Source organism: Prionailurus bengalensis, chromosome C1 (assembly GCF_016509475.1).
Source record: "Prionailurus bengalensis isolate Pbe53 chromosome C1, Fcat_Pben_1.1_paternal_pri, whole genome shotgun sequence".
Classification (NCBI taxonomy): Eukaryota; Metazoa; Chordata; class Mammalia; order Carnivora; family Felidae; genus Prionailurus; species Prionailurus bengalensis.
Genome location: NC_057345.1, coordinates 192738604 through 192765918, shown reverse-complemented (window position 1 = coordinate 192765918; position 27315 = coordinate 192738604). Strand labels below are relative to the sequence as shown.

Sequence of the window (27315 nt, the reverse complement as noted above, 5' to 3'; positions counted from 1 at the left end):
CCCCAGGCTGGGGAGAGGGCCTTCTCTGCCCGTTTGGAAAAGTTTTCCAGGGAATTTTCTCAGCTTATTAGTTAGTGACTGGGCTTTTGGTGTGGGAAAGGAGGAGGTAAATTCAGGTGGTATTTCTCCTGGGCTGGCTCTCCTAATCGCCTTTTTAGCCTTTGCTCCAGAAACCGGGGGTGTTCATTTCAGATTAAGCACGCCCCCTCCTTTCCTCTCGGACTCCTCCGGGTCTCAAGCCCCCCTTTCCTGGACGGTCCCCGCACAGGGAAAGACGAAGGGAGCGGTGAGGAGATTGTCATTAGCGGGGGTTGGATTTCTGGAGCAGCCCCCAGACGTGGGAGTTTCCTGTCCTATTTGGTCAGCGTCTGGTATATCAGACACACGAACGGAACCCGAGGGGGGAGACCCTGGTTGTCAGAACGCTTGGAAGCATTAAAAATTAGGAGGAGGGAGAGGAGGTGGGCAGGGCAGCTTCTGAAACCAGGTCTACAGTTTAAGGATGAGTGGCTTATTTATTGTGACAATAACTACTTGGATTGATGTGATATTATGTCCGACCCTAGACATCGAAAAATGGGGATTTTTAAGGAAACTTGTTATTGCCACAACTCAGAAGGGTCTGTGGAAGAGCCCTCAGGGAACTGAACGTAGCTGACACAGTGTGGTTTTGGTATTTTTTCCCCCCTATGTTTAAACGGGTTCAATTTTAGCTTTATTTTGGTGCCACGAGCTTTGCAAGTTGCAAAAACAAACAAACAAACAAACAAAAAGTAAAAAACTTAAATTTCCAGATCTCGATTTCCTGGTTTTCAGGGATGGGATGTTTCCTGTGGCTACACTTAACCAACCACCTTCTGGTTGTCGTCTAGTATGGAAGTGGAAACGTTAAATGTCCCCTGCCCCCACTACCAGCCCCTGGTGTGGGCAAAAGTTTGCAAGTTATTTTTCCTCTTTCGTTTTTTGGTTTTTTTTTCCCCCCTTCTTTTTTTAGCGGACCCAGGCCATTATGTTGTGTGTCTGTGTGTGTGTCCTGCCCGGTATCAGGCTGTCGTTCATGGGCAGAGGTGTTCCACATTCTGACCACACAGCCCCCCCTCCTCCCCCCCCCTCCCCCCAGCACTGTTACCTAGTGAGAAGCTGGCACTTGAGCAGAGCTATGGATCACCCATGACTTGGTCTGACTCCTGTCGGGCGTGGAAGTGAGACTCCTCCTATGATTCTTCTGTCTTTCTTTTCCTTTTGTCTGCCTAAAATAAAACTCCTGTTTCTCCACAATGACAGATATCCAGCCATTTAGCATTTTACTTAAGGAAAGCTTGATATTTGAGGCATGGATTTCATACAAAAATGCAAATTACGCTTAATGGTTGTTCAACTTTATCGATTAATTGAAATTGCTTATTGACTTGGACGTTTTCATGTACTTGTGTACTCAGAATTGTTACTTCTATTATAGCTTGCCCTTATTTTTAGAGCATGTTGGATGGAAGAAATCGTTCAGTGAGTCTCTTTTCCTAGAACATTTTAGGATTAAAAAAAAAAAATCTTTGCCCCATAATTTGCTAGCTTTAAGGTATATTATCGACTTCACTTTCCCAAGCTTTCAAAAACTGTATGTACAAATCCCAGAGTTTTCTGCTTTTTCCCACCCTGTCCCAAAGCTACAGAAATTTCCTAATCTAATTGTGTCATGGGCTACTTTATTCTTGAAGGAATGGAAGATTTGACACTTTTAAAAGTTGTATTTTATTTGAAACTAATAAGAGTTTCAGGGCAAATATTGAGTTAATTTTAGATTGCTAAGGTAATTAATATATGTTTCACTGTTAAGTATTTAGTTTCAAAAGTAGATGTTTATTGTAACTTGTAAGTGAAATAATTGCATCTTATTTCTTCTGGAAGATTGTATAAGGAAATGTGTGTAGGCCCCCACCCCAGCTATTTTCCTCAGTAAATCATATTACTGCTATTTTAGAGAAATGAGATTGTAGTTTATATGGATTTTAAAATTTCAAAGTCAGAGCATTCAAACATGTCCTGTCAAAAAAAGTGCTGATCCATTCATTCTTACCAGAGATGTTCCCTAAGGGTTAGCCGCTCTCACCGTCCAGGTTTGGAACAGTAGTTCTGGGTAATGAGAGGTCATTTATATCTGAATACAGTTAGCAATAGTCTCAGACTTGTAACACCTCATTTCTCCCCCCACACACCTGGGAACTTGTAAACAATAGATGAATGGGTGAGTCTGGGCTGGAAGCAGCAAATTGTCCCCAAAGCAGATACTCTGCCGCTTTGACAGTGGAGTCACATTTAAGTCCATTTAACTTATGCTAATACGACTCTGCTTTGCAAAACAAACAGCAATGGAATCTCCTTCCCACTCCATCAGGTACAGGTCTGTCCCAGAGTCCTCCCTGTGATGGCTAGTTTTAGACAATGCTTCTGGCTCTTTGAGACACTTTCAGAGATAACTAGTGACTAAAGCTTCAAGTTAAAACCTTAGGCCTCTGTTCTTTTTCACCTTGCACTTATTATGCCAGGCTACTTGGTTCTGATTCTTTCCCAGAATGTGATTTGTTTTTGAACAGCTTTTTGGTTAGATTTTAGCTGTGTGGTATCCTGCAGTCAGGCACATTTCGACTGGGCTTTGGGTTCTGATCCCAGCTCTTCCACTGGGAGCGTTACTTAATGTTTAGTTTCTTTATCTGTAAAACGGAAATAGAACATTTTTTGGCGTAAGGATTAGATGAGATGGCCTATGTGCTTGGCTCTTGGTAGGTGCTCATTAACTATTCTCGTAACCCACCTTAACCTTTTTTTTTTTTAAACCATCTAAATACCATTTCTTCTATTTGTTTGCTTTTTTCTGACTACAAGTTATACTAGCTCATATTCACCCCACTCGGCCCTGTCTATCACACTCAGAGGTATAACCACTGTTAACATTTTTGGTTGTGTTTTCTCTCCTTGTGTGATTGGATGTGCACGCAGCTGAATCTTAGGATCTTGCATTTAAGTGTTGTGTAGTTTCGTGTTGGTTAAGTGTTTGGGTTCTGACCTCAGACCGGCCTGGACTCTCACGTGACTTGGACCAATTGACTTAATTTCATTAAGTCTCGGTTTCTTCATCTGTGAAAAGGGGTGATAATAATACCTTTATCATAGGGTTGCCATGACAGTTAAAAGGAGTTGCGCATAGTTTTTAAAATGGTGCCTGGTGCGTGACTTTTATATAATGTTTTCCTCTAAAGATTCTTCGTATTATGGATGTGTTTTCAATGTCAAGAAGCTCTTGGCTCCCTATGTATTACCAATACTAAGAATTTAATACTGATACTGTATTTGAGTGCAGATAGAATATTATAATTGCCTTCATGGGGCAAATACCTTTTTGTGCCACTGAAAAGTTAGCAGGCTTTTCATAGAAGTTTCAGCAGCTTGATGGTGGTCTAGCCGTTGGATTCTGTGAGTTGGCAGATGTAAAGGACTGGTAAGTACTCCAGTGGGCATCGAAAGCGGGTTTACTTTACTTCCTGCTGCTCCCTTGAAAGCCTTGTAGTTATCTGCCTGCTTGTGTGTGTGTTTGGGCTGCAGAGCTCTGAGGAAGTCTGTGACTTTGGTGGGCTCACCTTAGGAGGGTGGGATGTTTACCTGGGGTGATGGTGGAAGTTGCCAGAACCAGTGATGTTTCATTCATTTACCAGATTAGTTTCCTCTTGGTCACTGTGGCCTTGTAATACTGGGACACATTCTCTGCCCTTGAGGAGTTTTTAGTCTAGGGGTGGGGGGGGGGGGGAAGACTGACATTTACAACATTAAATGATAAGGGATAGATTAGCCTGGAGGAAGAGAACCTATTTATTCTGGCCTAGGGGTAAGCCTCAAAGAAAAGAAGGACTTTCCAGGGTTTCTAGACTTTTAGGGTTTCTGCCCTAAGCGAATGGGAGGAGTTAGAAAGGCATTCGGAGAGGTGGGACCTGCTAGTAGGAATAAATGCCTGAGGACAAAAGAGTATTCTGTGTTGCAAATTGTAGGAGTTGTAGGAATAGGAATAAATAGTGGGAGGGGGAGAGGTCAGCCTGGTCAGGTCCTTGGGAGTTTAAGTGATGGGCTCCAGAGTTTGGATTCCTTTTACCTTCGTGAGCAGACCCTGAAGGGCTTTGGCCAAAGAAATTATTTGCGTTTCAGAGGATCTGAGTTGTACAAAGATTGGAGTGAAGGAGAGCAAGACTGGAATAGACCAGAGAGGAAGCTGCTAAGAAGAGATGGAAGGTTTGAACTGAGGCGTTGGGAATGACAGTGGAGATGGAGACAAGTCAGTGGACAGGCTGGTCACAGAGGTAAAGTGGTGTGCATAGGTTGGCCAGATGTCGATTTGGGGATCGTGTCATGGAGATGACAGCTAAAGCTGTAGAAGCAGAAACATTTGGCTTAGTCTGGTTCTGAAGTCTTTTGGGGGGAATCTGATGGACTCTGGATTCTTCTCCAGAAGAATGCATTTAGGTGTGTTTACGATTCGTACATGTGTTTTCAAACTAAACTTGGGATCATAACCTGTAGTCTTGGGGTAGATGTAGAGTGGAAGATAAAACGAGGGGCTGTAGAAATGTTTTGTTTTATTCACTTTATGTAAAATTTGTGACTTTATCACTGCCCTTTCATAGATGAGGAAACCGATTTATAAAGTAACTTGCTTGAGGTCACGCATCTCTATTTTAACAATTTAATGGGAAATCTGGCTTCTTGCCTTTTGAAAATGCTAAAATTTAGAAACCTTGGGTCTGCATTTATCTCTTTTCTTCTTTTTTTAAATATCACAACAACTTGCTAGAACTGGTTTGAGTCAGCCACCTTTAGAGGAGCAAAGTCTGTCCCTGTCCCACCCTTGTGGCCCATTTAGGTGTTTTACCTTGCATCCATCCCTACAAAATAAGAATAAGAAAGTCTTGGGGAACATTGACATTTAAGTGCGGGAGCAAGAGAAAGGAATCCACGGAGCTGCCAGAAAGGAGAGCTTTTCAAGAAAGAGAAAGTGGTCAACAGTGTGAAACACTGCAGAGGTTAAGTAAGATAGGGATGGAAAAGTGTATGTGGAATTTAGCAACAAAGAGGCCATTAGTTTCAGGTTCTTAGAACAAAAGAACTTTGAGGACTACAGCTATATCTTAGTTTTTCTTCTGGTCTTGCAATATAGGGCTTCTGTCACAATGGAGTGTGACCATGGCTTGCATAGGGACTCAGAAGCCTTTGTTGTAAAGGTTTATTAAGTGGACCTCATCAATGCTGCAGCCAAATCAAGCACTGCTCATTGAGTTGATGTTTCGCATCACGAGAATATCAGGATATAGTGACTCTATAGAACATAGAAAATATTTTTAACACTGGATTTTTAATGTAGATTATATGGTTTATTCTTAGTGGATTCTGTTACTCTAGCTCCAAGAAGGTGGGAGGCCCTGACTTAATGGAGAATTACACTGTACCATTCAGAAAACCACTAGCAGCTGGAGAGTGCATTTTAGCCCTGCAGATTCTAGATTAAAATGATAATACCAATAAACTACTTCTTACTGCTTCTAATAGTAGTTAAGATTAAGTGATTACTATGTGCTGGGTACCATGCTAAGTACGGTTCATGAAATACCTAATTTAATTCTCCTGAAGGACTCAGTGAGGTGCATACTATTATAGTCCTCTCTTTTACATAGGAGAAAACTGGAACCTAATAACTTGCCCAAGGTCACACACCTAGTACTTAGCAGAACCAGATTGGAGCACCATCTCTGACATGCGATAGAGCCGAGGGTACTGACACCTGCCACAGAACTGTCCTTCCCTCTCTAATATTAATCAGCCAAGGAATTCAACTAGCTTAAGGGCCATGTTAATTTAAATTCATAATGCAGACTCATTTGTACAGCAAAGTATTTGGCACATAATAGATGTTCAATAAGCATTTATTTGGTTTATTTTCAAGTATTTTAGTTTGAACTTTATGCTGAATATCGTTTATGTTTTGGGGTGATAGGCAATTTTTCTCACTGATCTTTCTCTTCAGATCACATCAGCGGGAAGATTTTCATTTCCGAGTCTTAATTTTACCGCTTTTCACGTTGCTATGTGCGATGTTAGTTTTTTGTTTTTGTTTGTTTTTTTTTTTAATCAGTATACTTATCTGTTTAGTATCTCACTACCTTTTGGTGCTCCATGAAGTTGAATGAAAACTTACTTCAGGGGTGCCTGGGTGGCTCAGTCGGTTGGGCGTCCGATCTCATAGCTTGTGAGTTCTCATAGCTTGTGAGTCATGATCTCATAGCTTGTGAGTTCGAGCCCCACTTCAGGCTCTGTGCTGACAGCTCAGAGCCTGGAGCCTGCTTCGGATCCTGTGTTTCCCTCTCTCTCTGCCCCTCCCCCACTCACTCTCTCTCTCAAAAGTGAATAAACATTAAAAGAAATTAAAAAAAAACAAACTTCAAAGAAAGCTTAAGGGGGCATTTAGGTGACTTGGTTGGTTGAGTGTCTGACTCTTGATTTTGGCTCAGGTCCTGACCCCAGGGTCATGGGATCAGTTCAGGTCCCTCCTCAGGCTCCTTGCTGGGTGTGGAGCCTGCTTAAGATTTTCTCTCTCCCTCTGCCCCTCTCACCCACTCATGCACACGTGCTCTCTCTCTCTCTCAAAAAAAAAAAAAACAAAAACACACACATCATAACAAAAATAATTTTAAAAAGCATAGCATGGGTAGAAAAGTTTTTTGAGCCTTGAAAGTATAGGACTCAGGGATAAGTAAAATTTTTTTTCATTGTATTAAATATGTTAAGAAAGCTAACATTCTGGGAATTAAAGTGCTCGATTTAAAAAAATTGTAAGGTATGTCATAAGTCTAGGCTCCTAAAAGGGGCTAAACTATACAATTACAGAGAGCAATTAGGGGAATCTGCTGTGGCAGTGAAATGAACATGCTTCTGAAACATGAGACTCAAAAGAACAGTAATGACATGCAGAGTTTCCGCATGGATGTGGTACAGTGGCAGTCCCAAAGAGAATAATGTTCATATTTTGGTCAGATTGGTTTATGTGTTGCTGTGGGAAGACTGAAAGGGCCATAGGTTGCTTTGTTAAAGGCTTGTCTTTTCTCCCTGCTTAATATCTTCTTCCGCTGTATTTGAAAGAAGAAACTATGGGAAGGAAGTGTTTTCTTTTCCAGTTAAACTCAGCATTATAATATAATACCCAGGAAGGTTGTTTGTTTGTTTTTTAAGATTTTATACCTAACCATTATTTCCCACTCTTGAATTCCAGTATGTGGATATGTTTGCTGTTTGCTGTGGAAATACTAATTCTGTGAGACTATTCTCAGTAGTGATTACATTTGCCTTTTAGTAATAAATAACGGCATATATTCTGCTCTCTAGTGTTCAGTTACTTGCATTGTGTTCTTTAAGGGAGCACAGATCCACTTACAGTCCCAACAAGTTATTTCCGCAGCAGAAGATAATATCTACTATCGCTGTCAATAAATTGAGTGTGGTTGGGATTTTTTAATCTTTTTCAAGTGATACTGATCATGTGTTAAAAAATAGAGTTTAGGTATAGTTTTTCTTCTTCATGGATTAGACAGTAATAATTTGGTTAAGACCATGTGGACTTTATACGTTTCCTCTCTTTAGGTCGAACTTCACCTTTGGAGTTAGGGGTAAATAACGTCAATTGTAGGAGGCTACATGTAAAAAATGAAAAAAAAATAGGTTTCTTTTTTTTCTGAGATCTACTTTAGTGCTTTTGTTATGATTTCTTCTTTAATTAAAAACCCATTAATGTAGAGAAGACCAGATGAAGAGTTGTGCCCAGTTTATAGACAGAGTGATTTTGATATTAAATAGTAATTCATTTAGAAGGAAGCTAGATTTCAAAGCACAGGGCCATTCTCCAACATTCTTTCCTTTTATGGTATATAAAGTGAGTCTGAATACATTAGGGAATTGGAAATATTAAGTATGAAGATTAAATTGAGCATTTAAAAGAGGGATTTGAAAATGGCGAAGTGTTGATTGTTCAAAACATAGAATGATATAGAGTCGGTTTTTAGTGGAACTTTAAAATATTAAAAATCAAAGAAATGGGAAGAAAAATTGATCACAGGTAGATAGAAAAAAATTAAGGTTAAATAGAAGTTGTTTCTAAGATGTTGAAATTAAACATCTTTCTGTAATGTCTTAGAGGTCCTTGGCAAGAGCTTTGGCACCTTGTGGCAAATACTGAAGAGGGCAGGTGGGTAGACAGTGAATTCTTTGAGTTAGAAAGAATCTGAATATGGGGTGCATGGGTGGCTCCGTTGGTTAAGTGTTGGCCTCTTGATTTTGCCTCGAGTTCTCTCCTGGTAGTGAGATGGAGCCCTCGTGGGGCTCTGGGCCTAGTGTGGAGCCTGCTTAGGGTGCTCACCACCACGCTGCCCCTCCCCTGCTCGTGGGCAAGCTCTTTTTCTCTCAAAAAAAAAAAAAAAAAAGAAAAGAAAAAAAAAGGTTGAATTGGCAGAATTGAAGGCATTCTCACTTTTATTATTTTAAAATGTTTTTTGGGTTTTTTTGGTTTTTGTTTCTTTTTATTTTAGAGACAGAGCATGCATGTGCATGGGGGAGGGGCAGAAGGAGAGAGAATTCTCAAGCAGGCCTCATGCTCAGCACAGAGCCCTTTGCAGGGGAGCCAGAAGTGGGGCTGGATCCCATGACCCTGGTATCACCACCTGAGCCTAAATCTAGTGTTGGACGCTCTCAAGTGTCTTACCCTCAACCAACTGAGCCACCCAGGTATCCCAGAATAGTGTTAGACTTACAGAAAAATTACAAGGTCACTTTTTTCTTACTTTATTTATTATTATTATTTTTTAAATGTTTATCTATTTTTGAGAGAGAGAGCGCAGGCAAGGGAAGGGCAGAGAAAGAGGGAGACGCAGAATCGGAAGCAGGCTCCAGGCTCTGAGCTGTAGGCACAGCTCCGATGCGAGGCTCAAACCCACGAGCTGTGACATCGTGACCTGAGCTGAAGTTGGACACTTAACCGACTGAGCCACCCAGGCGCCCCCTTTCTTACTTATTTTTTAAACATTATTTGCTGAATAGACATTGGGTGCCACTTTATATGATATCTATTTGATGTTACTTCATAAAAACTTTAAAGTTTCTGAATTTTTTTTAAGGTTTATTTTATTTATTTATTTATTTTTTAACGTTTATTTATTTTGAGACAGAGAGAGACAGAGCATGAATGGGGGAGGGGCAGAGAGAGAGGGAGACACAGAATCAGAAACAGGCTCCAGGCTCTGAGCCATCAGCCCAGAGCCTGACGCGGGGCTCGAACTCACTGACCGCGAGATCGTGACCTGGCTGAAGTCGGACGCTTAACCGACTGCGCCACCCAGGCGCCCCAAGGTTTATTTTTGAGAGAGAGAGAGAGAGAGAACGAGTGGGGGAGGGGCAGAGAGAGAGGGAGACAGAATCTGAAGCAGGCTCCAGGCTCTAAGCTGTCAGCACAGAGCCCAACGTGGGGCTCGAACTCATAGACTGTGAGATCATGACTTGAGCAAAAGTTGGACTTTTAACCAACTGAGCCACCCAGGCACCCCTAAAGTTTCTAAATTATACTTTCTCTTGGTATATGACTGTGGCTATTAGAAATTACTGTATAGACTGTCCGAAGTGCCAGTTTAGTGATTTTAAATTATTTAATGATCCCTGGGTGAATTGTAACCTCTGTTTTAGGTAGACCACCTGGAATTAAGAATTACTGTCACAGAAGCTATTTATGTAAGCGGCACCTATTTATTGAGCACCTGTTAACTTCTGGGCACTGTGCTAGGCCCTGGGATATAATGATGAACAGAAAATGGTTTGTCCATCTGGGAACTTATTTTTTAGGAGAGAAGACAGCAGAATAGGCAGTTACAGTGGAATGTGATGATCACTGAAACAGGGAAATGCATGGAATACCTCAGAGGAGCATGTACCTAACCCAGCCTTTGGGAATCTGTAGGTGGCCATGACTAAGCTGGCTTCTGAAGGATTGGACTAGGTCTGGCCCCAGGTGGGAGCACGAACAGGGAAGATGTCCACTGCTCTAGACAGGGAGCAGCTTCTTAGATTTGATGAGACTAGAGGAGCCTGGGCCGCTCAACTGTCATGAGGGCCTCCAATCGTACACTTCCTTTTGAATGCATCTTGTCTCATAGGCGATATCATCTAAAGGCAAAAATTATGTCTTTTTTCTAAATTTAGGTTTTAATCTTAATTCCATTTAGTTAACACAGTGTTATGTTAGTTAAAAATTGTGTCTTTTACTATTTTCCACAGCTTCTGAGAAAATGATGAACTTTTCACAAGTGATTAGTAAATACTTGCCATTAAAGCTAGAGTCATGTGGATTTCACATAGTGAAATGAATTGAATCAACTTTATTAACTATTTATTTTTAAATAAATACAGTTTATTTATTTTGAGAGAGAGACACACACAGAGAGAGAGAGAGGGAAAGAGAGAAAATCCCAAGCAGGCTCTGCACTGAGAGTGCAGAACCCAATCAATGCAGGGCTCGAACTCCCGAACCATGAGATCATGACCTGAGCCAAGGTTGGATACTTAACTGACTGAGCCACCCAGGCGCCCCAAGTTTATTAACTTTTTAAATAGCATATTGATTCTTTAAAATAAAAAATAATTGATTACAGAAGCAATGGATTGCTTACAGAAAAATTGGGTAATACATTTGTTTTGTGATTTTGGTTTTATTTTGATATATTTTACCATACAGAATTTTAACATATAAAGAGTACTGACATCTTTGTTCTCTTCAAACCAACTAGAAGTAACAAGGAGCGTGAGAAACAAAAGCAACTCATTCTTTGGTAACTAACAAAACCTTATAACCAGAATAAGTGAATGAGTGCTGGTAAGTGCAGTGAAAATTGAGTCAAGGTAAGAGCATGCCGCGAGAGCGTGATCTCAGGCAAAGTGAGGATGCAGCTTTCTCCCAAATAGCTGACACACCTTGGGAGCAAAACCAATAACCTGCATATGTGGAATGGCAGAGTTGGTATGTACATTGGGCTCCCTGAATGGCCAGAGGGAGGGCTGAATTACGGACTGCAGTGATACTGTTTTTGCGAGAAGTTTAGAGTAGAGGAGAAACTCGAAGCACGTATCTTTACAGCTGCTGATCTTGGTCCACTGAAGAGAAATGAAGCCTGCATTATCATCCCCTGAAAATCTATGGCCTTTGGGCCTCTGTGAGTTGGGGAGACAAGTTCAGCATTGAGTCAAGCTTCAAGGGAAGAGTGTTGGTGATAATCATTTCCAGAAAGAGCCCAGCAAGTGAAAATTATGAACATAGTTCCCTATGGTGACAGGTGGTGTGTGGAGTTGGGGGTGAGTTGGGGGTGAGATGGCTTCTCTGAAGCAGGAGTTTAAAGAGGAGACAAAGCTCAAGAAATCAATGATAGGACAACGGGAAGAGGTAAGAGTGAGCTGATAGAACAGGTTACAAAAGAAAAAATATATACGTAGTTATTATAGAAGTGAAGGTCACTTTCAAAGCATCAGATACACACTTGTTGGGAATAATGGAGGTAAGCTTGAGAGATTTGAGCAATCCAAAATGGAAAAAGTAAAAGGGAGTGATAGATACGGAGCATGGTAAATCTAACATACCAATAATTGATAACCCCTGAAGAATAGAATCATTGAAGCAGAAAGAACTTACCAAGACATTAAGGAAGAGTTTCCCCTAATAAAAGACTTGAAATTCTAGAATGGTTTCTAATCTTTAAATGTAAAGACTTATTATTAAGTCAAAATGGAAAAAAAAAATACACAAGGTCACTAGACAAAAAAAATATGACCCAGGAATTTTATGTCCAGGTAAGCTATCGTGTAAGTATAATATCAATTGACACATATTTCTGAACAGAAAAAGCACAGCGTAGTTCTCCTAAGTCAGCCCTGCAGGGTGCGGGGCAAGGCTGGAGAAGGGAGGTGACTGTATTATAAACTACTGAATTAATAGATGAATTGAACACTAAGTTAAAAGGATTAGTGATTAGCATTAAATAAATGTAAGTGTAAATATTATAATGTTATAAACTATGGCAGTACAGAAATATAAGGGAAAAATTTGAGATTGGGTAGTTACAAAATGAAAATAGAGAAGAATACGGTATGTAATACATATAACATGCAAAATATGTGTTAATCAGCTGTTTAATGTTATTAGTAAGACTTCCAGTCAACAGTAGGCTATTAGTAGGTAAGTTTTTGGGAAGTCGAAAGTTATATATAGGTTTTTGACTATGTAGGGTGTTGGTGCACCTAACCCTCACATTATTCAGAGGGTCAATCATATACCAATTTCTTTTCTTAGTGTGGAGTGAAGAGATGTTATCTAAAGGGCATAGACTATAAATCTTCCAGGAAAACAGACTATATAACGAAATTTTTAATAAAAAATTAAAAGCTAAAAGCAATACGAAAAAAATAAAATTAGGACAAACTATTTGTCATGTAAATAAATATAAAATTATAAATTAGATACTACTCATTTATTAGAAGAAAATGACAGATTGGGACAAAAAAGTTATATCCATTAAGAGATGCATCTGAAAAGGGACCAGCAAATAATATTTTAGAGATTGATTGATTTAGTGAGTTTTTTAAGTGTCATGACCATATGATCTCTTTTGTAACTACTCAGCTCTATTATGATGTGAAGGCAGCCATAGACAGCATGTAAAATGAATGAACAGGACGGTGTTCCAGTAAAACTATTTACAAAAACAGGTAGTGGGCCAAATTTGTCCTTTAAGCCAGTTTGCTGACCCATGATCTAAAACTATGCTTTAGAAAACTTCAAAGTAAAAGGTAATAGCATGATATACGGAATAGCAAACAGCACACCATGGAAACAATGAATACTTTTTCAAGCATACCTATTACATCCCAGAGAAAATATCAGTCAAATCCAAAAAGCAGAGATATATCCATATTCTCCTTATTCTTATAGAACTAAAGCAAAGGAAAGCATAAAACTCTGCCAGCTGAGACAATTAAACAATCTCGGGCTAAAGGAAAAATTGAAAAATCAAATCCGAATCAACGAGTAATACCAATCATCAGAATTCTGTGTGTTCTTACGGGATATGGCTAAAGTCGTACTCAGCGGAAAATTCATAGATATAAGTAAATTACTAAAGAAAAGAATGATAGAGGAGAAGAATTCATCCCAAGAAGTTACAAAATAATAATAATAAAATGGAAAGAAAGCAGAAAGGAGGTATTAGCAAATATAAAAGCAGAAATTGATGGATTTAGAAAACATACTTGGAGGTATTAATAAATCTAAGAGATTTGAACCTTTCTTTTAAGATGTTGGTAACAGTTTTAAACAGATAAACCCCCATTGAGCCTAATCATGAGCAAAGGGAGAAAGCACGAGTCACCTGTGTATGAACAGACGCAGAGTCAGAGAATGCATCACGGATATTTAGGAAATTAAATGTAAGTGGTCCTATTGCTAAATTGCGTGCAGGTAAGTATGAAAACCTGATCTACACAAAAAAGCACGAGGCCCAGGCATCCTTCTAAGAAACATAACTGCAGTGCTTTTTAACTTGTTCTAGTACATAGGAAAAGAGATTTGCTAAGTTATTTTTTGAAATATTATTTTGATACCAAATTCTGAAAAAGCACACAAAAACTAAACGCTAGACCAGTCTCAAATTACAAAAATCCTAAAAATTAGCAAGTGTGATTTAGTGACGCATTAAAAGAATAATACATGATGACCAAGTTGCCTTCATCCCAGGATGAAGTATCAGGAAATCAGGAAATACTAAATACATCACTAATGGGAAATACTAAGTGCCGTGTTTTTAAAAGTATAAAAGAGAAAAATGATTTTCTCTTGAGAAGCTGAAAAAGAATTTGGTAAAATTAACTATCAGTTCTGAGTTTATTTTAAAAAAGAAACAACTCTTTATTTGTTTTTTAATGTTTGTTTTTGAGAGACAGACAGAGCATGAGCAGGGGAGGGGCAGAGGAAGGAGGAGACACAGAATCCGAAGCAGGCTCCAGGCTCTGAGCTGTCAGCACAGAGCCCAACGCAGGGCTCATCATGACCTTAGCACAAGTCGGACACTCAACCGACTGAGCCACCCAGGTGCCCCTAAACAACTCTTAATAGGAATTACTTGATACTTCTTAACATGATAGGAAATATGTCTTATAAAAAGTTTGCATTATTCCTACTGTTGACGGTAAGCAATTCTCATTTAACAGGATTAACAGTTGTTGCCATTATTATTAGCATCATTCCAGCAGTTCTAGCCAATTCAAATAGAGAAAAAAAGATGTATAAAAATTGGAAAGAAAGGGGAAATCATCAATCTACACAGATGTGATTGTTAACCTAGAATATGTCTTAAAAGTGAAGGTGGTCCATCATATCCCTCCATCCCTGCCCTCAGTCTTGTTCTGTTATTTATTAAAATTTTTTTTTAATGTTTATTTATTTTTGAGAGAGACAGAGACAGAATGCGAGTGGGTTAGGGGCAGAGAGAGAGGGAGACACAGAATCTGAAGCAGGCTCCAGGCTCTGAGCTGTCAGCACAGAGCCCAACACGGGGCTCAAACTCAGAAGCTGTGAGATCATGACCTGAGCTGAAGTTGGACGCTCAACCGACTGAGCCACCCAGGTGTCCTTTCTTTCTATTATTTATAAAATATTCTCATGCAGCTAGATTTGCTGCTTTTTCACAATGGCAATCAAATTAGTTCTATAAATTACTTGTTTCACTTATATCCAGTGTATTTTCCCCCTGAAGTTCACAGAGGTTTACTTGAACTAATTTATGAAATATTTATGTTGACCAGGTGGATGAGCAAGCCAAAGAGAGAGTATAAAAATGAAACAGCATGAGTTTGCTTTGAAATATTTCCTGTCCTGAACATCTAGACCTTTAGGACAGTTAAATTAAAATTTTTAATACAACTTTTCCTTGTATCCTAATAAAGTGAAAAGGGAAAGTTCTTATTTAAAAAATTTTTTTTAAAGTTTTTATTTTATTTATTTTTGAGAGAGAGCAGGGGAAGGACAGTGAATTTCAAGCAGGCTCTGCACTGTCAGTGCAGTGCTTCACGTGGGGCTCGAACTCCCGAAGAGTGAGATCAGGACTTGAACCGAAACCAAGAGCCAGACATTTAACGGATTGAGCCACCCAGGCACCTCTTGACATTTTTTTTTTTTTAAATTTTTTTTTCAACGTTTATTTATTTTTGGGACAGAGAGAGACAGAGCATGAGCGGGGGAGGGGCAGAGAGAGAGGGAGACACAGAATCGGAAACAGGCTCCAGGCTCTGAGCCATCAGCCCAGAGCCTGACGCGGGGCTCGAACTCATGGGCTGCGAGATCGTGACCTGGCTGAAGTCGGATGCTTAACCGACTGCGCCACCCAGGCGCCCCTCTTGACATTTTTTTAAGGTTTATTTATTTATTTTGAGAGAGAGCCAGCATGAGTGGGGGAGGGGTAGAGAGAGGGGGTGAGAGAGAATCCTAAGCAGGCTCCCCACTGTCGGTACAGAGGCCTACGTGGGGGCTCCAGCACACAATCCAGGAGACACATGACCTGAGCTGAAAGCAAGGGTTGGTCCCTCAACTGACTGAGCCGCCCAGGCTCCCCAAAGCATTGGCATTTTAAAATTTTATTTTATTTTTTATTTTTTAAAATTTACATCCAGGGGCGCCTGGGTGGCACAGTCGGTTAAGCGTCCGACTTCAGCCAGGTCACGATCTTGCGGTCCGTGAGTTCGAGCCCCGCGTCAGGCTCTGGGCTGATGGCTTGGAGCCTGGAGCCTGTTTCCGATTCTGTGTCTCCCTCTCTCTCTGCCCCTCCCCTGTTCATGCTCTGTCTCTCTCTGTCCCAAAAATAAATAAATAAAAAAAAACGTTGAAAAAAAAATTAAAAAAAAAAATTTACATCCAGATTAGCGTATAGTGCAACAATGATTTCAGGAGTAGATTCCTTAGTGCCCCTTCCCCATTTAGCCCATCCCCCTCCCATGACCCCTCCAGTAACCCTCAGTTTGTTCTCCGTATTTATGAATCTCTTCTGTTTTGTCCCCCTCCCTGTTTTTATTTTTGTTTCCCTTCCCTTAGGTTCATCTGTTTTGTCTCTTAAAGTCCTCATATGAGTGAAGTCATATTTGTCTTTGACTAATTTCACTTAGCATAATACCCTCCAGTTCCATCCACGTAGTTGCAAATGGCAAGACTTCATTCTTTTTGATTGCCAAGTAATACTCCATTGTATATATATATATACCACATCTTCTTTATTCATTCATCCATCGTTGGCCATTTGGGCTCTTTCCATACTTTGGCTATTGTGGATAGTGCTGCTATAAACATGGGGGTGCATATGTCCCTTTGAAACAGCACACCTGTATCCTGTGGATAAATGCCTAGTAGTGCAACTGCTGGGTCTAGGGTAGTTCTGTTTTTAGTTTTTTGAGGAACCCCCATAATGTTTTCCAGAGTGGCTGCACCAGCTGGCATTCCCACCAACAATGCAAAAGAGATCTTTCTCACATCCGTGCCAATGTCTGTCTTTGCCTGAGTTGTTACTGTTGCCATTTTGACAGGTGTAAGGTGGTATCTCATTGTGGTTTTGATTTGTAGTTCCCTGATGATGAGTGATGCTGAGCATTTTTCATGTGTCGGTTGGCCATCTGGATGTCTTCTTGGGAGAGCATTGACATTTTTTTGTTTTGTTTTGTTTTAAGTTTGTTTATTTTGAGAGAAAGAGCCAGTGGGGGAGGGGCAGGGAGAGAGGGAGAGAATTCCAAGCAGGCTTGAACTCACAACCTATGAGATCATGACCTGAGCCGGAGTTGGAAGCTTAACCAACTGAGCCACACAGGCGCCCCAGCATTGACATTTTTTAGTAACTCCTATTTGTTCAGTGCTTGATACTTGGTGGGTTGTGTGCTCTGTTATCTACTTGATCCTTAGAGCAACGTGATGGTAACATAGCTACTACTATTAACCCCTATTTTGCATATGAGAAAACTGAACGTTTATTATTTGTTCAAGGTAACACCGAAAGTAGCAGATTTTGGCAAACCTGTCTTCTGAGTCCTTTAAGTATTTATGTATCTTGTCATTTATTGGTGTAAGGAATTTCCTATTCAGTTTTGTAAAGAAGAGAGTATTTCTTGAGTTTTTCTGTAGCTAGGATCCAAGCTATTTCATCAGCCATCTGGGTGACTTTTGGATTCTGGAGAAAGTGTTAGACCACATCAGCCCACATACAGTCCTGACTTGACAAATCAGTTGATTCAGTTTCATTGTAGACTATATGGAGTTACAATATGTAAATGTTCCTGTTGGACATTTTGTGTGTAGAGAGGTAGTGGGCATTATGTGATTTCTAACTTGCATTTTGTTAACTAAAACTCCAGAATCTTAGAAGTCATGATTCTTAGACTATTTAGTGTAGTTGGGAGCAGCGTTTATGGATAGCAGTGCACTGAATGGTAGCAGTGTATTGGGTGAAGAGCCTTTGGGCTCAAGAAGTTGATAGTTTGGATGGGATAAATGTGGAAAATATTACAGGCAAAATGACTTTTAAAATAGGGATTGCCTCCTTTTTTTTTGTATTTCATAGGAACATTTGTTGCAAATTGCCAAATATTTTGCCAACGTATCAAAAAATGTTGAATTTCTGAGGGAAGTTTTAGGTCTGTAGGTTCATTCTACTGGTATTGTGAAAAGATCTGGGCTCTGAAAACAGATGCAGCAATCAGCCACCAGTAATGAAATAAAAAAGACCTGCCACCTTATGACATCTGTTTATGACATTTGTAACTTTGAGGTACTTACAACACTTAACCAGAGTAAAAGTTATTTAGTTCAATTTGGAGGGATAAGGTAACTTGATATTTTATCATGTCTCTTATTATTTGAATTTAATGTCGGGATGATGGATTACAATGAAGAATCCATCCCATTAGGAAGGGTGATATCCTAGAATTTCACTTCCCAGGTGAGCAAGCTTTTCATGTTCCTATTTGTTAACTAGGCCTTTTGATATTTTTGTAGACAATCTGCTTCATCTTGATTCTGCAGCATTCCAAACTGTGGTATCCTTGGGGTTCTCTTAACATTGCTATGGTGCAGAAGATTTAAAATCAGGTATGGCTGTGGGGCCAGAAGTCCCTCAGTGAAATTCTCAACTTAAATCTGCCTTATACTCTCTGATTTATCATTTGGGTTTCTTTTTTTGTGGTGGTCTTTTAGCTGATGTTCACAAGGAATAGAGTCACGTGATGTATGAAGGGAAACATATACACTTCTCTGAGGTTGACAATAAGCCCTTGTGCTCATATAGCCCCAAACTGTGCAAGCAGCGGCGACTCAACGGCTACGCTTTCTGTATCAGACACGTTCTGGAGGACAAGACTGCCCCCTTCAAGCAATGTGAATATGTGGCCAAATATAACAGCCAACGCTGCACCAACCCAATCCCCAAATCAGAGGATCGTAGGTAAGAGCTAATAGTGGGAATCCATCTTTGATTTAATTTGTAGGCTTGGAAGTTTTCTTGTATGTTTTTTTCTTAATGTGGTGAATTTAAACATTGAGTTCCAGGGGTAATCTAAGTAAACCTTGGAATGCTTCTAAAGATGAGAGATGGCAGTTTTTAAAAAACGGGGTGGTAAACTTGGGGAATTATTTGAAAAGTATGTTTGAGTGTTTTTATTGATGCAATAGACTTTAAAAGAATTTTTCCCTCAGTTGTTGCTTGTGTTTGGTTTGCAGTCCTACAAAGTAAGTCCTGATTTTGATAGAAATCTGCTTAAACAACAGAAATTATAGGAACTACTTAGGTGTTGTAATTAACAATAATAATTTTGGAATTTTAAACTCTGCTTGAAAGGTAGCAAAGGGTATGTACTTCTTGAAAATTATTCAAAAGAGTGATTACTTGAATTATATTTATTTTCTATCAGACTTCTAAGCAGTGTGTGGCATTGTTTTATAATGTTGCCTCTTTTGGTTAAAAGAGTTCCATATAAAGTATGTTTACTATAATTGAGAAATGATATTTTCATTAGTATGAGTAGGCTTTATCACTAGGATTGTGAATTTTTACTTGGCTGAATTAAACATGGAGGTGTTTTTAAAGGAGTCCTATGATGGTTATTCATCATTCATATTCTTAGGAAAATTCACACTATTTCCCATATAATCTCTTTTTTTTCCTCTTATAGCCTCTTTTTCATGTTTCTTTTTCTTCACTTCTCCAGAAACCATGTGGATCATTGCAGGATGTCACAGGGAGATAACACGATTATTTTCCCAAAAGTTTCAAATACTTGTTATCTTTAGGTAGAAAATGTGAACTTTTTACTTCTATCTTTAAAATATGTATGTGTGTGTGTGTGTGTGTGTGTATACACACATGTATATATACACACACACACATATATATACACACATGTATATACATATATATACACACACACATATATATATACATATATATATATATATGTATATATATATCCTTGTTCCTATACATAAGCAATTGTCACCTGCATACGTTGGTTGAAAAGAAACCATGTATTTTATATGTCATGGTGAACAATTTTTACACTTTCAGGATGAAATAGATAATTTGTGTTGATAGACCTCTCACCAAAATGAGTATAGCACCATGTGGTGATTTGGGAATACTCTCTGAGAATTTCTAATGAGCACTTAAAGCTTCACATTACAATACCTGAAAATTTGAAGCAGCTGCTCAGGGAGACAAGGAATAAAATTTTAATTTCAGATGAGAAAGGGACCACTGTTCCTGGCTAACCATATGGGTCCAGTTGGTTTTAGCAGACCTAACATGCCCATTTCTTCTTACCCGCCCTTTTTTAACTTGAAGAATTGATGAACTTGGATTAATTTACTTCAAGCTCCACTATACACACGTCTATAATTTTTGTCTTTTTTTTTTTTTTTTTTTTTAGTTTATTTATTTAAGTAATCTCTATATCTAATGTGGGGCTTGAACTCACAACCCTGAGATCAAGAGTCACATGCTCTTCTGACTGAGCCAGATAGGCACGTCTGTAATTTGGTCAGCTTATCACAGTTGCCGTTGTCCACTGTGGCTTTTTTCCTCCCCTTCATTTCAGTAGAAGCAAGTAGGTAAAGAAATTTCTACTAGCTAGCAGTAAGAAGTAAAGCAAGAGTAGCTCTGAATTTCTCCAAGATATTAATTCTCTCAATCCTAGGTCTTCACCTTGATATTTGAAGTAATTTCCTCTTTTTAGAACAAGAAGGAATTTTGCTATGTCAAAAGAAGCAATACTTAAGTACTTACTATATTGCATATATTTTTTCAAAATTGGTTCAAACCAATGCAAATGGGATCAATATTTTTATTATGTGTAGCATTTGGAATAGATTAAAGTAGACATTAGCTAGCAGGAGGTAATGTTTTTCTTATTACGTCAAATCCAGGTTGAGGGGCGCCTGGGTGGCTCAGTCGGTTAAGTGTCAGACTTTGGCTGAGGTCATGATCTCATTCTAGAGTTTGAGCCCCGCCTTGGGCTCTCTCCTGTCAGCCCAGAGCCCACTTCTGATCCTCTGTCTCCCTTTCTGCCTCTCTCCAGCTCATGCACACTCACTCTTTCAAAATAAATAAATAAACTTAAAAAAAAAAAAAAAAATCCAGGTGGAATTCATATAAGGTCTAAACATGTATATAAATATTGATAGTTACAACTACACTCTATGATATGATATAGTGTAGAAAAGATTGAGATTCTTTTGAAAATAAGCTTTCATTAGTTTTTTATTTTTATTTTTATTTATTTATTTTTTAACGTTTTATTTATTTTTGAGACAGGGAGAGACAGAGCATGAACAGGGGAGGGTCAGAGAGAGGGAGACACAGAATCCGAAACAGGCCCCAGGCTCCGAGCTGTCAGCAAAGAGCCCGACTCGGGGCTCAAACTCATGGACCGCGAGATCATGACCTGAGCCGAAGTCGGCCGCTCAACCGACTCAGCCACCCAGGCGCCCCAGTTTTTTATTTTTTTAAATTCAAGTTAGTTAACATACAGTGTGGTATTGGTTTCAGGAGTAGAACCCAGTGATTCATCACTTCCATAGGACACCCAGTGCTCATCCCAACAAAGCTTTCATTATTGTTAATGCAGTTCTTCTTTGGACACTTAGGAATTTGAGGTGGTTTTATGTATTATTTTAGAAAACAAATTCCTGAGGCCTCCCCCCCCCCCCCCCCCCCCCCTTGAGGACTCTTAGTTGATAAAATGATCTGACTGGTAGTCAGCTAAAGGAAGGTTCTTAATATCTGGTGTCTAACTTATCTGGTATGTATTATAAATGCTAACTTATGGGATTCTACCTTTTTGAAGTAGAATAATGTTATGTTCAGTAGAAGTACTGGTATAATTAAAAAGTAAAGTTAATTTCCCAATATACTTAAAGTTGGGAAGCTAAAGCTTATCACTGTTACCTTGGTGTCTCAGAGGTAAGTGGTTATATTAAGTTGGTTATTTTATATAATATTTTAAATTTGTTTGCTATAATTTTATACATTTTAGTAGTATATATTTGCCAAGAAATTTTTTGTTCCTTGTATGTTTACTCTTTTCTTTCTTTTTTTATTTTTTTTATTTTTTTTTAACGTTTATTCATTTTTTGAGAGACAGCACAAGCAGGGGAGGGGCAGAGAGAGGGGGAGACAGAATCCGAAGCAGGCTCCAGGCTCTGCGCTGTCAGCACAGAGCCCGACGCGGGGCTTGAACTCATGAAACTCGAGATCATGACCTGAGCCACCCAGGCGCCCCGATGTTTACTCTTTTCTAAAACAGCTTAGTTAAGATATAATTCACATCCCATACAATTCATGCACTTGAAGTGTTCAATTCAGTATTTTTTAGGATATTTACAGGGTTGTACCACTATCATCATAGTCCAATTTTACATTTTCCTCCCCTCAAAAGAACCCCTTAGCAGTGTCTTCCCTGTTCATATTTGTACACTTTTAAGCACCGATCATAACTAAGGAAGCTGTTGTAATTCTAGCTATGAAAACTTTTCCCTTTTAGAAGAGGAACTATTTTTACAAATTCAGACTCTGTGTTGTGGTGATGCTGACAGAGTGGCTGGAGCAGGAGTTGAGGGTGAGGTCGAGGAAGGACTGTACAGGCAGATCAGCCTCTGCCATGTTACGTGAGGTGGCGCATAGCGGGCTCAGTTACCAGTTCAGGCTGCCTGTGTGTAATGAGCAGAAAAATTAGATTTCCAAATTAAAAAAATATTATTCTCCTCACTAACCCTTTTGTTAATTTGAAAATGATTTGACAACGACAACAGAAATCATTTATTCTTTATTGGGAAGCTTGGTTAATGCGGTTATCCCTGAAGCTTTTTTCCTTGTTGGCCACAGCTTTATGAATCTATTCTGGTTAAGGTATCTGTGAGACCTAGCCCAAACTTGTTAGGTGTGTAGATTCTCTTTACTGTCCAGAAAGCTTTCTTAATAGTCCTATTAAAATTGAGAAGTGCCTCTGATAGATTTATGTATAAAGCCAACGAAACCATGTCTCCTGATTATTTGGTGAATCTGTATTTTTAATAACTACTTAAAAATTTGTTTCAGGGGCACCTGGGTGGCTCAGTCAGTTAAGCATCTGACTTCGGCTCAGGTCATGATCTCACCGTTCATGGGTTCGAGCCCCAAATCACACCCTTCACTATAGCGTAGCCTGCTTCGGATCCTGTCTGCCTCTCTCTCTGCCCCTCCTTCGCTCGTGCACTCTTTCTCTCAAAAATAAATAAACGTTAAAAACAGTTAAAATTTGTTCGATGCAGCCCAATGAGTTTGAGGACTGACGTTAATTATTTACTTTAGTGCCATTTCCCCCAAAACTGTGTCCGATGGAGATAACACAGGTGGGCTACAGTCAAAATAGATGCCATTTTCGAATAAGTTAGGGAAACACTGTCAGATGGGTACATCTCCACCTCGAAGCATAATGCACATTATCATACAAAATGCTGTGAGAAGTTGTTCATCAGAAACAAACAACAAAATCGTTGTCTAATTCTGTTTAAGCCAGTATTTTCCAAATTTATTTAAGCATGGAATACTCTTTAAAGCATACTTGTTAACCTACTCTGAATTGCTTAAGGAATACCAGTTTGGAAAACACTGCTTTTCTAGTGGCGAAAAGCCTCCATAGGTTTTCAGTGTGGTTTACTGGAGCAACATGCATTCTACTTTCTTATTATGTAGAAGGATTCTGTCCTTTTTTAGTATTTTAAAAATACCATTTACATTACAAAAGTAGCCTCGTGTTAAAGACCTACTAAGAGTCTTTCTGAGCTTTGATAATCTGTTCAGGTCTCCACTCTGACACTTTCCAGATGTGGGGTTTGGGGCAAGTTATTTGATTTCTATCAGGTTTAGCTTCCTCATCTGTATACAGGGCATTATTTTAGTATTTACTGCAGGTAGAAACATGTACTTCTCTCTCTTGCTGTTGAGGAACTCCTTTCATCTGTAGTCCCAGTAATTAGTTTTAATTTACTTTTTCCTTCTCTTCTGTATTCTCTTCTTTCTTTCTTACTGTGTGTGTGTGTGTGTGTGTGTGTGTGTGTGTAGAACACACTGTAGACACTACATTATTAGGGGCTATGTCATAAGATCTTTGTGACTACAAATATTTGAAAATATACATACATACATATTTCTGCACAGGAGAGTTTTAAGTGATCCTTTAGACTCGTTACTTTGTATGCTATGAATACAAAATAAAATAACAAAGCAGAGCGAGAAGCAATAGCCAGATGGTTATCCAGGGCCACTCACTATTTGAATGACTTGCTTCTGTCCTGTAGCCTCTGCACATACACAGTTCACATATTTGCTTCAGGAAAATGGCAGACTTGGAGGATTGCTTGAGAGTAGCGGCAGTTGTTTACATTAAATCCACGAATGCCAAGAGTTAAGATAGTCATGAATTTATAACATATTAGGCAGGAGTCACAATTTATACCATGTCGTTCTATATTCTCCTTTTCTTACTCTGTATATCATAAACCTTTCCCCCCTTCTGTGTGTGTGTTTTTAAAGGTACTGCAACAGCCACTTGCAGGTACTTGGCTTTATCCCGAAAAAAGAGAGGAAGAAAAAGAATGATCCTATAGATGAGGTAAAGGTCAGGCACCAGATGGATACCATGGCTTTCAGCCTCACGGTGCCCACGCTGGCCTTGAAGATGCCCAATGGACTGGATGGAATGTCCCTCTCTCCGCCCGGGGCTAGGGTCCCTCTCCACTACCTGGAAACCGAGTTGGAAGACCCGTTTGCTTTCAACGAGGAAGATGATGACCTAAAGAAAGGGGCAACTGTGAGAAAGAAGTTGCAGAGCAAGTTGGCCCAGAATCGGCAGCGCCAGAGAGAGACCGAGATTTTAAAAGTTCGACAAGAGCACTTTAGTCCCCCTCCTGCACCTTCACAGCAGCAGCCCCCGCAGCAGCACCCCCACCCGTCACCCTCCCCCACTTCTTTAAAACCTCCGGCGCCGCCGCCACCGCAGGGTTTCGTCTGCAAGTCCCCTCCACCTCCGAACACCAGCCTACCACTGCAGGGAGTGGCCCCCACCACACACACTATAGCACAAGCAAGGCAGTCGTCTCACAAGAGGCCGCTGCCCCTCCTGCCCTCCGGCAGGGCGCCCGCCGCGGACCCGCCCAGCACTGATCGGGTCCTTATGAAAGCCACAGCCTTCTCTCCACACTTCTCCTGCATCAGCCGACTGCAGAGACTGGTGAGACTGTGCACCCAGAAACATCAGCTGGACACTGATCTGTTCCCCCATCTAGGTGAGTTCTCTCTTGTGCCAGATCGTGGCCGCGTGACGGGAACAAAATGTGCCCTTTGCCGCGAGGCCGCGTGCCCACGGCCGCCCCCCGTGCGATGGGGGTGGAGGGCACCGGGGCGGGGGTCCGCTGCTGGGCGCCGTGTTTAGGCAGGCCTTGGTAAAGGAAACCTCCCTGGTGGACGGGATGCGGAAGCCGCAGTTGGAAAGTGTAGAATCCCATCACAGCTTCTGGTTAGTGGTCGTAGCGGCGGTGTTAAAAGGCGGTTGGTTGTGTTTGGCAGCTCTGTGCCTCTGCCAGCTCAGCACCTGTGTCTGATGAGGTTTTCGACATGTCTTATCATAGGACTTTGGAATAACGATAGCATTGTTAATATCTGCCGACAGTTAAAAAAAAGAAAAACTTGCTAAAAAAAAATTCCCAAAGCAATATCTGTTGATAATTTAAAAGTGGAAAAAAAAAAATACAGCTAAAACTTTAATGTAGTGAAACGTCTGCCTTTATTGCTTCTGAATTTTCTTGCTCAAGAAAATCTCTCTGATCCCAAGTTCATACAGATACTTTATATTTTGTTATTGATAGCTTGTTTTTGATTATTTAAACTTTTTTTTTAAGTTTATTTACTTTTGAGAGAGAAAGCCCATGTGCACGAGCAGGGGAGGGTTAGAGAGAGGGAGAGAGAGAATCCTAAGCAGGTGAACCTCGATCATGACCTGAGCCGAAATCAAGAGTCCAAAGCTTAACTGAGCCACCCAGGCACCCCTGATTATTTAAACTTTTAATTCATTTGGAATTTATTCTTAAATATGGTGTTAGCTGTGATCCTAACTTTAGGAAAAATTATTTGCATGGCATATGATAGCAATAGAATAGAAAAATAGGAAAAGGATGGGAATAGAGGAAGAAGAAAGGTAAATTAAATGGTCAGTAAACCAGTGAAAACCCCAATCCCCATAGCAGGTGAGGAAATGCAAATTAAAGTAACAGTAGTTACTATCAGATTGGCAAAAACTATATCCAGTGTTGTTGATGAGGCTTATACATTGCTGATAAGTAATGTGGTAGTATTTACTAATTAAGAGTGTGTATATATAGCCAGCAAACTCACTTTTGGGACTCTATCTTTGGATTAAAAAATACATATATCAAAATGTAAGGATATGTGTTCAAGGATGTTTATTGCAACGTTGCTTGCAGTATTAAAAATCCAGAAACAACCTTTATAACCAATAGTAGGCCTTGAGTAATTATGGTATATATATGCTTTATGAAGTATTATATAGCTATTGAAAAGAATGAAATCTGTATCTTTTAACTTGATGTGCCTATGTTATATTAAGTAGAAAAGAACCAAGAAGTATGGGTATTATCCCATAAAAAAAATATAAACAGGGGGCACCAGTGCATCTATTGATCAAGTATATGTATAGATAGATGTTTGCCTCTTAGGTGTGATTATAGGCAAAGTGTAACTGAATATACACTACCAGGCTGCTGACATTGGCTCTCAAGGGGGGATAAAACTGGTCAGGATGTGTTTTTACAGAGACGGGAAAGGTAACTCTTCTTACAGTATAGTTTTATATTGTTTCACCTGTTAGTAAACCATGTATGACTTTTGGTAATTAAAGCAACTAATAAAACTTAAAGAAAAGGTGTAGATAAAAATAATAAATTAAAACACCCAAACCTTATTAATACTGATTTGTTAATGCCTTGGTATAGTTAAGTTATATAAAATTGGGTTCCTGCTCTACATACAGTTTTGTAAACTGTTTTAAAATTTTTTCATATTGGACTACCAAGGGAGTAATTTTTCATACAAAACGTCATTTGTCACAGCTGAATCCTTTTTCTAATTTAAGTTGTTTGCAGTTTGTATCATTATAAAGTGTTGTAGGGGTGCCTGGGTGGCGCAGTCGGTTAAGCGTCCGACTTCAGCCAGGTAACGATCTTGCGGTCCGTGACTTCGAGCCCCGCGTCAGGCTCTGGGCTGATGGCTCAGAGCCTGGAGCCTGTTTCTGATTCTGTGTCTCCCTCTCTCTCTGCCCCTCCCCCGTTCATGCTCTGTCTCTCTCTGTCCCCAAAATAAAAATAAACGTTGAAAAAAAAAATTAAAAAAAAAAATGAGAAAAAAAAAAGTGTTGTAGCTGTATAGTTTCACAGTAAAATTATTACTATCACATCTTTAATTTTTCCTTCAAATAGATTCCTAGAAGCAGAATTGGTGATGCTAAGCTTTTGCGGTTTTTAAGTTTTGTGAGGGGCACCTGGGTAGCTCAGTCAGTTAAGCGTCTGACTCTTGATTTCAGCTCAGGTCACGATCTCATGGTCGTGAGGTCAAGCCCTGCATCACC

The 27315-nt window shown here is 39.7% G+C and overlaps 1 protein-coding gene across 1 annotated transcript in view; it reads left to right on the top strand.

Moving 5' to 3' along the window:
* The first annotated feature begins 16898 nt into the window (after positions 1-16898).
* Positions 16899-27315, top strand: part of INO80D (INO80 complex subunit D) — a 55186-nt gene continuing 44769 nt past the window's right edge. Inside the window, exons 1-3 of the mRNA XM_043577608.1 lie at positions 16899-18235; positions 18341-18587; positions 24210-24961. Coding sequence (XP_043433543.1) covers positions 18370-18587; positions 24210-24961 — 970 coding nt within the window. The 5' untranslated portion in view covers positions 16899-18235; positions 18341-18369. The remainder of the gene's footprint in view (positions 18236-18340; positions 18588-24209; positions 24962-27315) is intronic.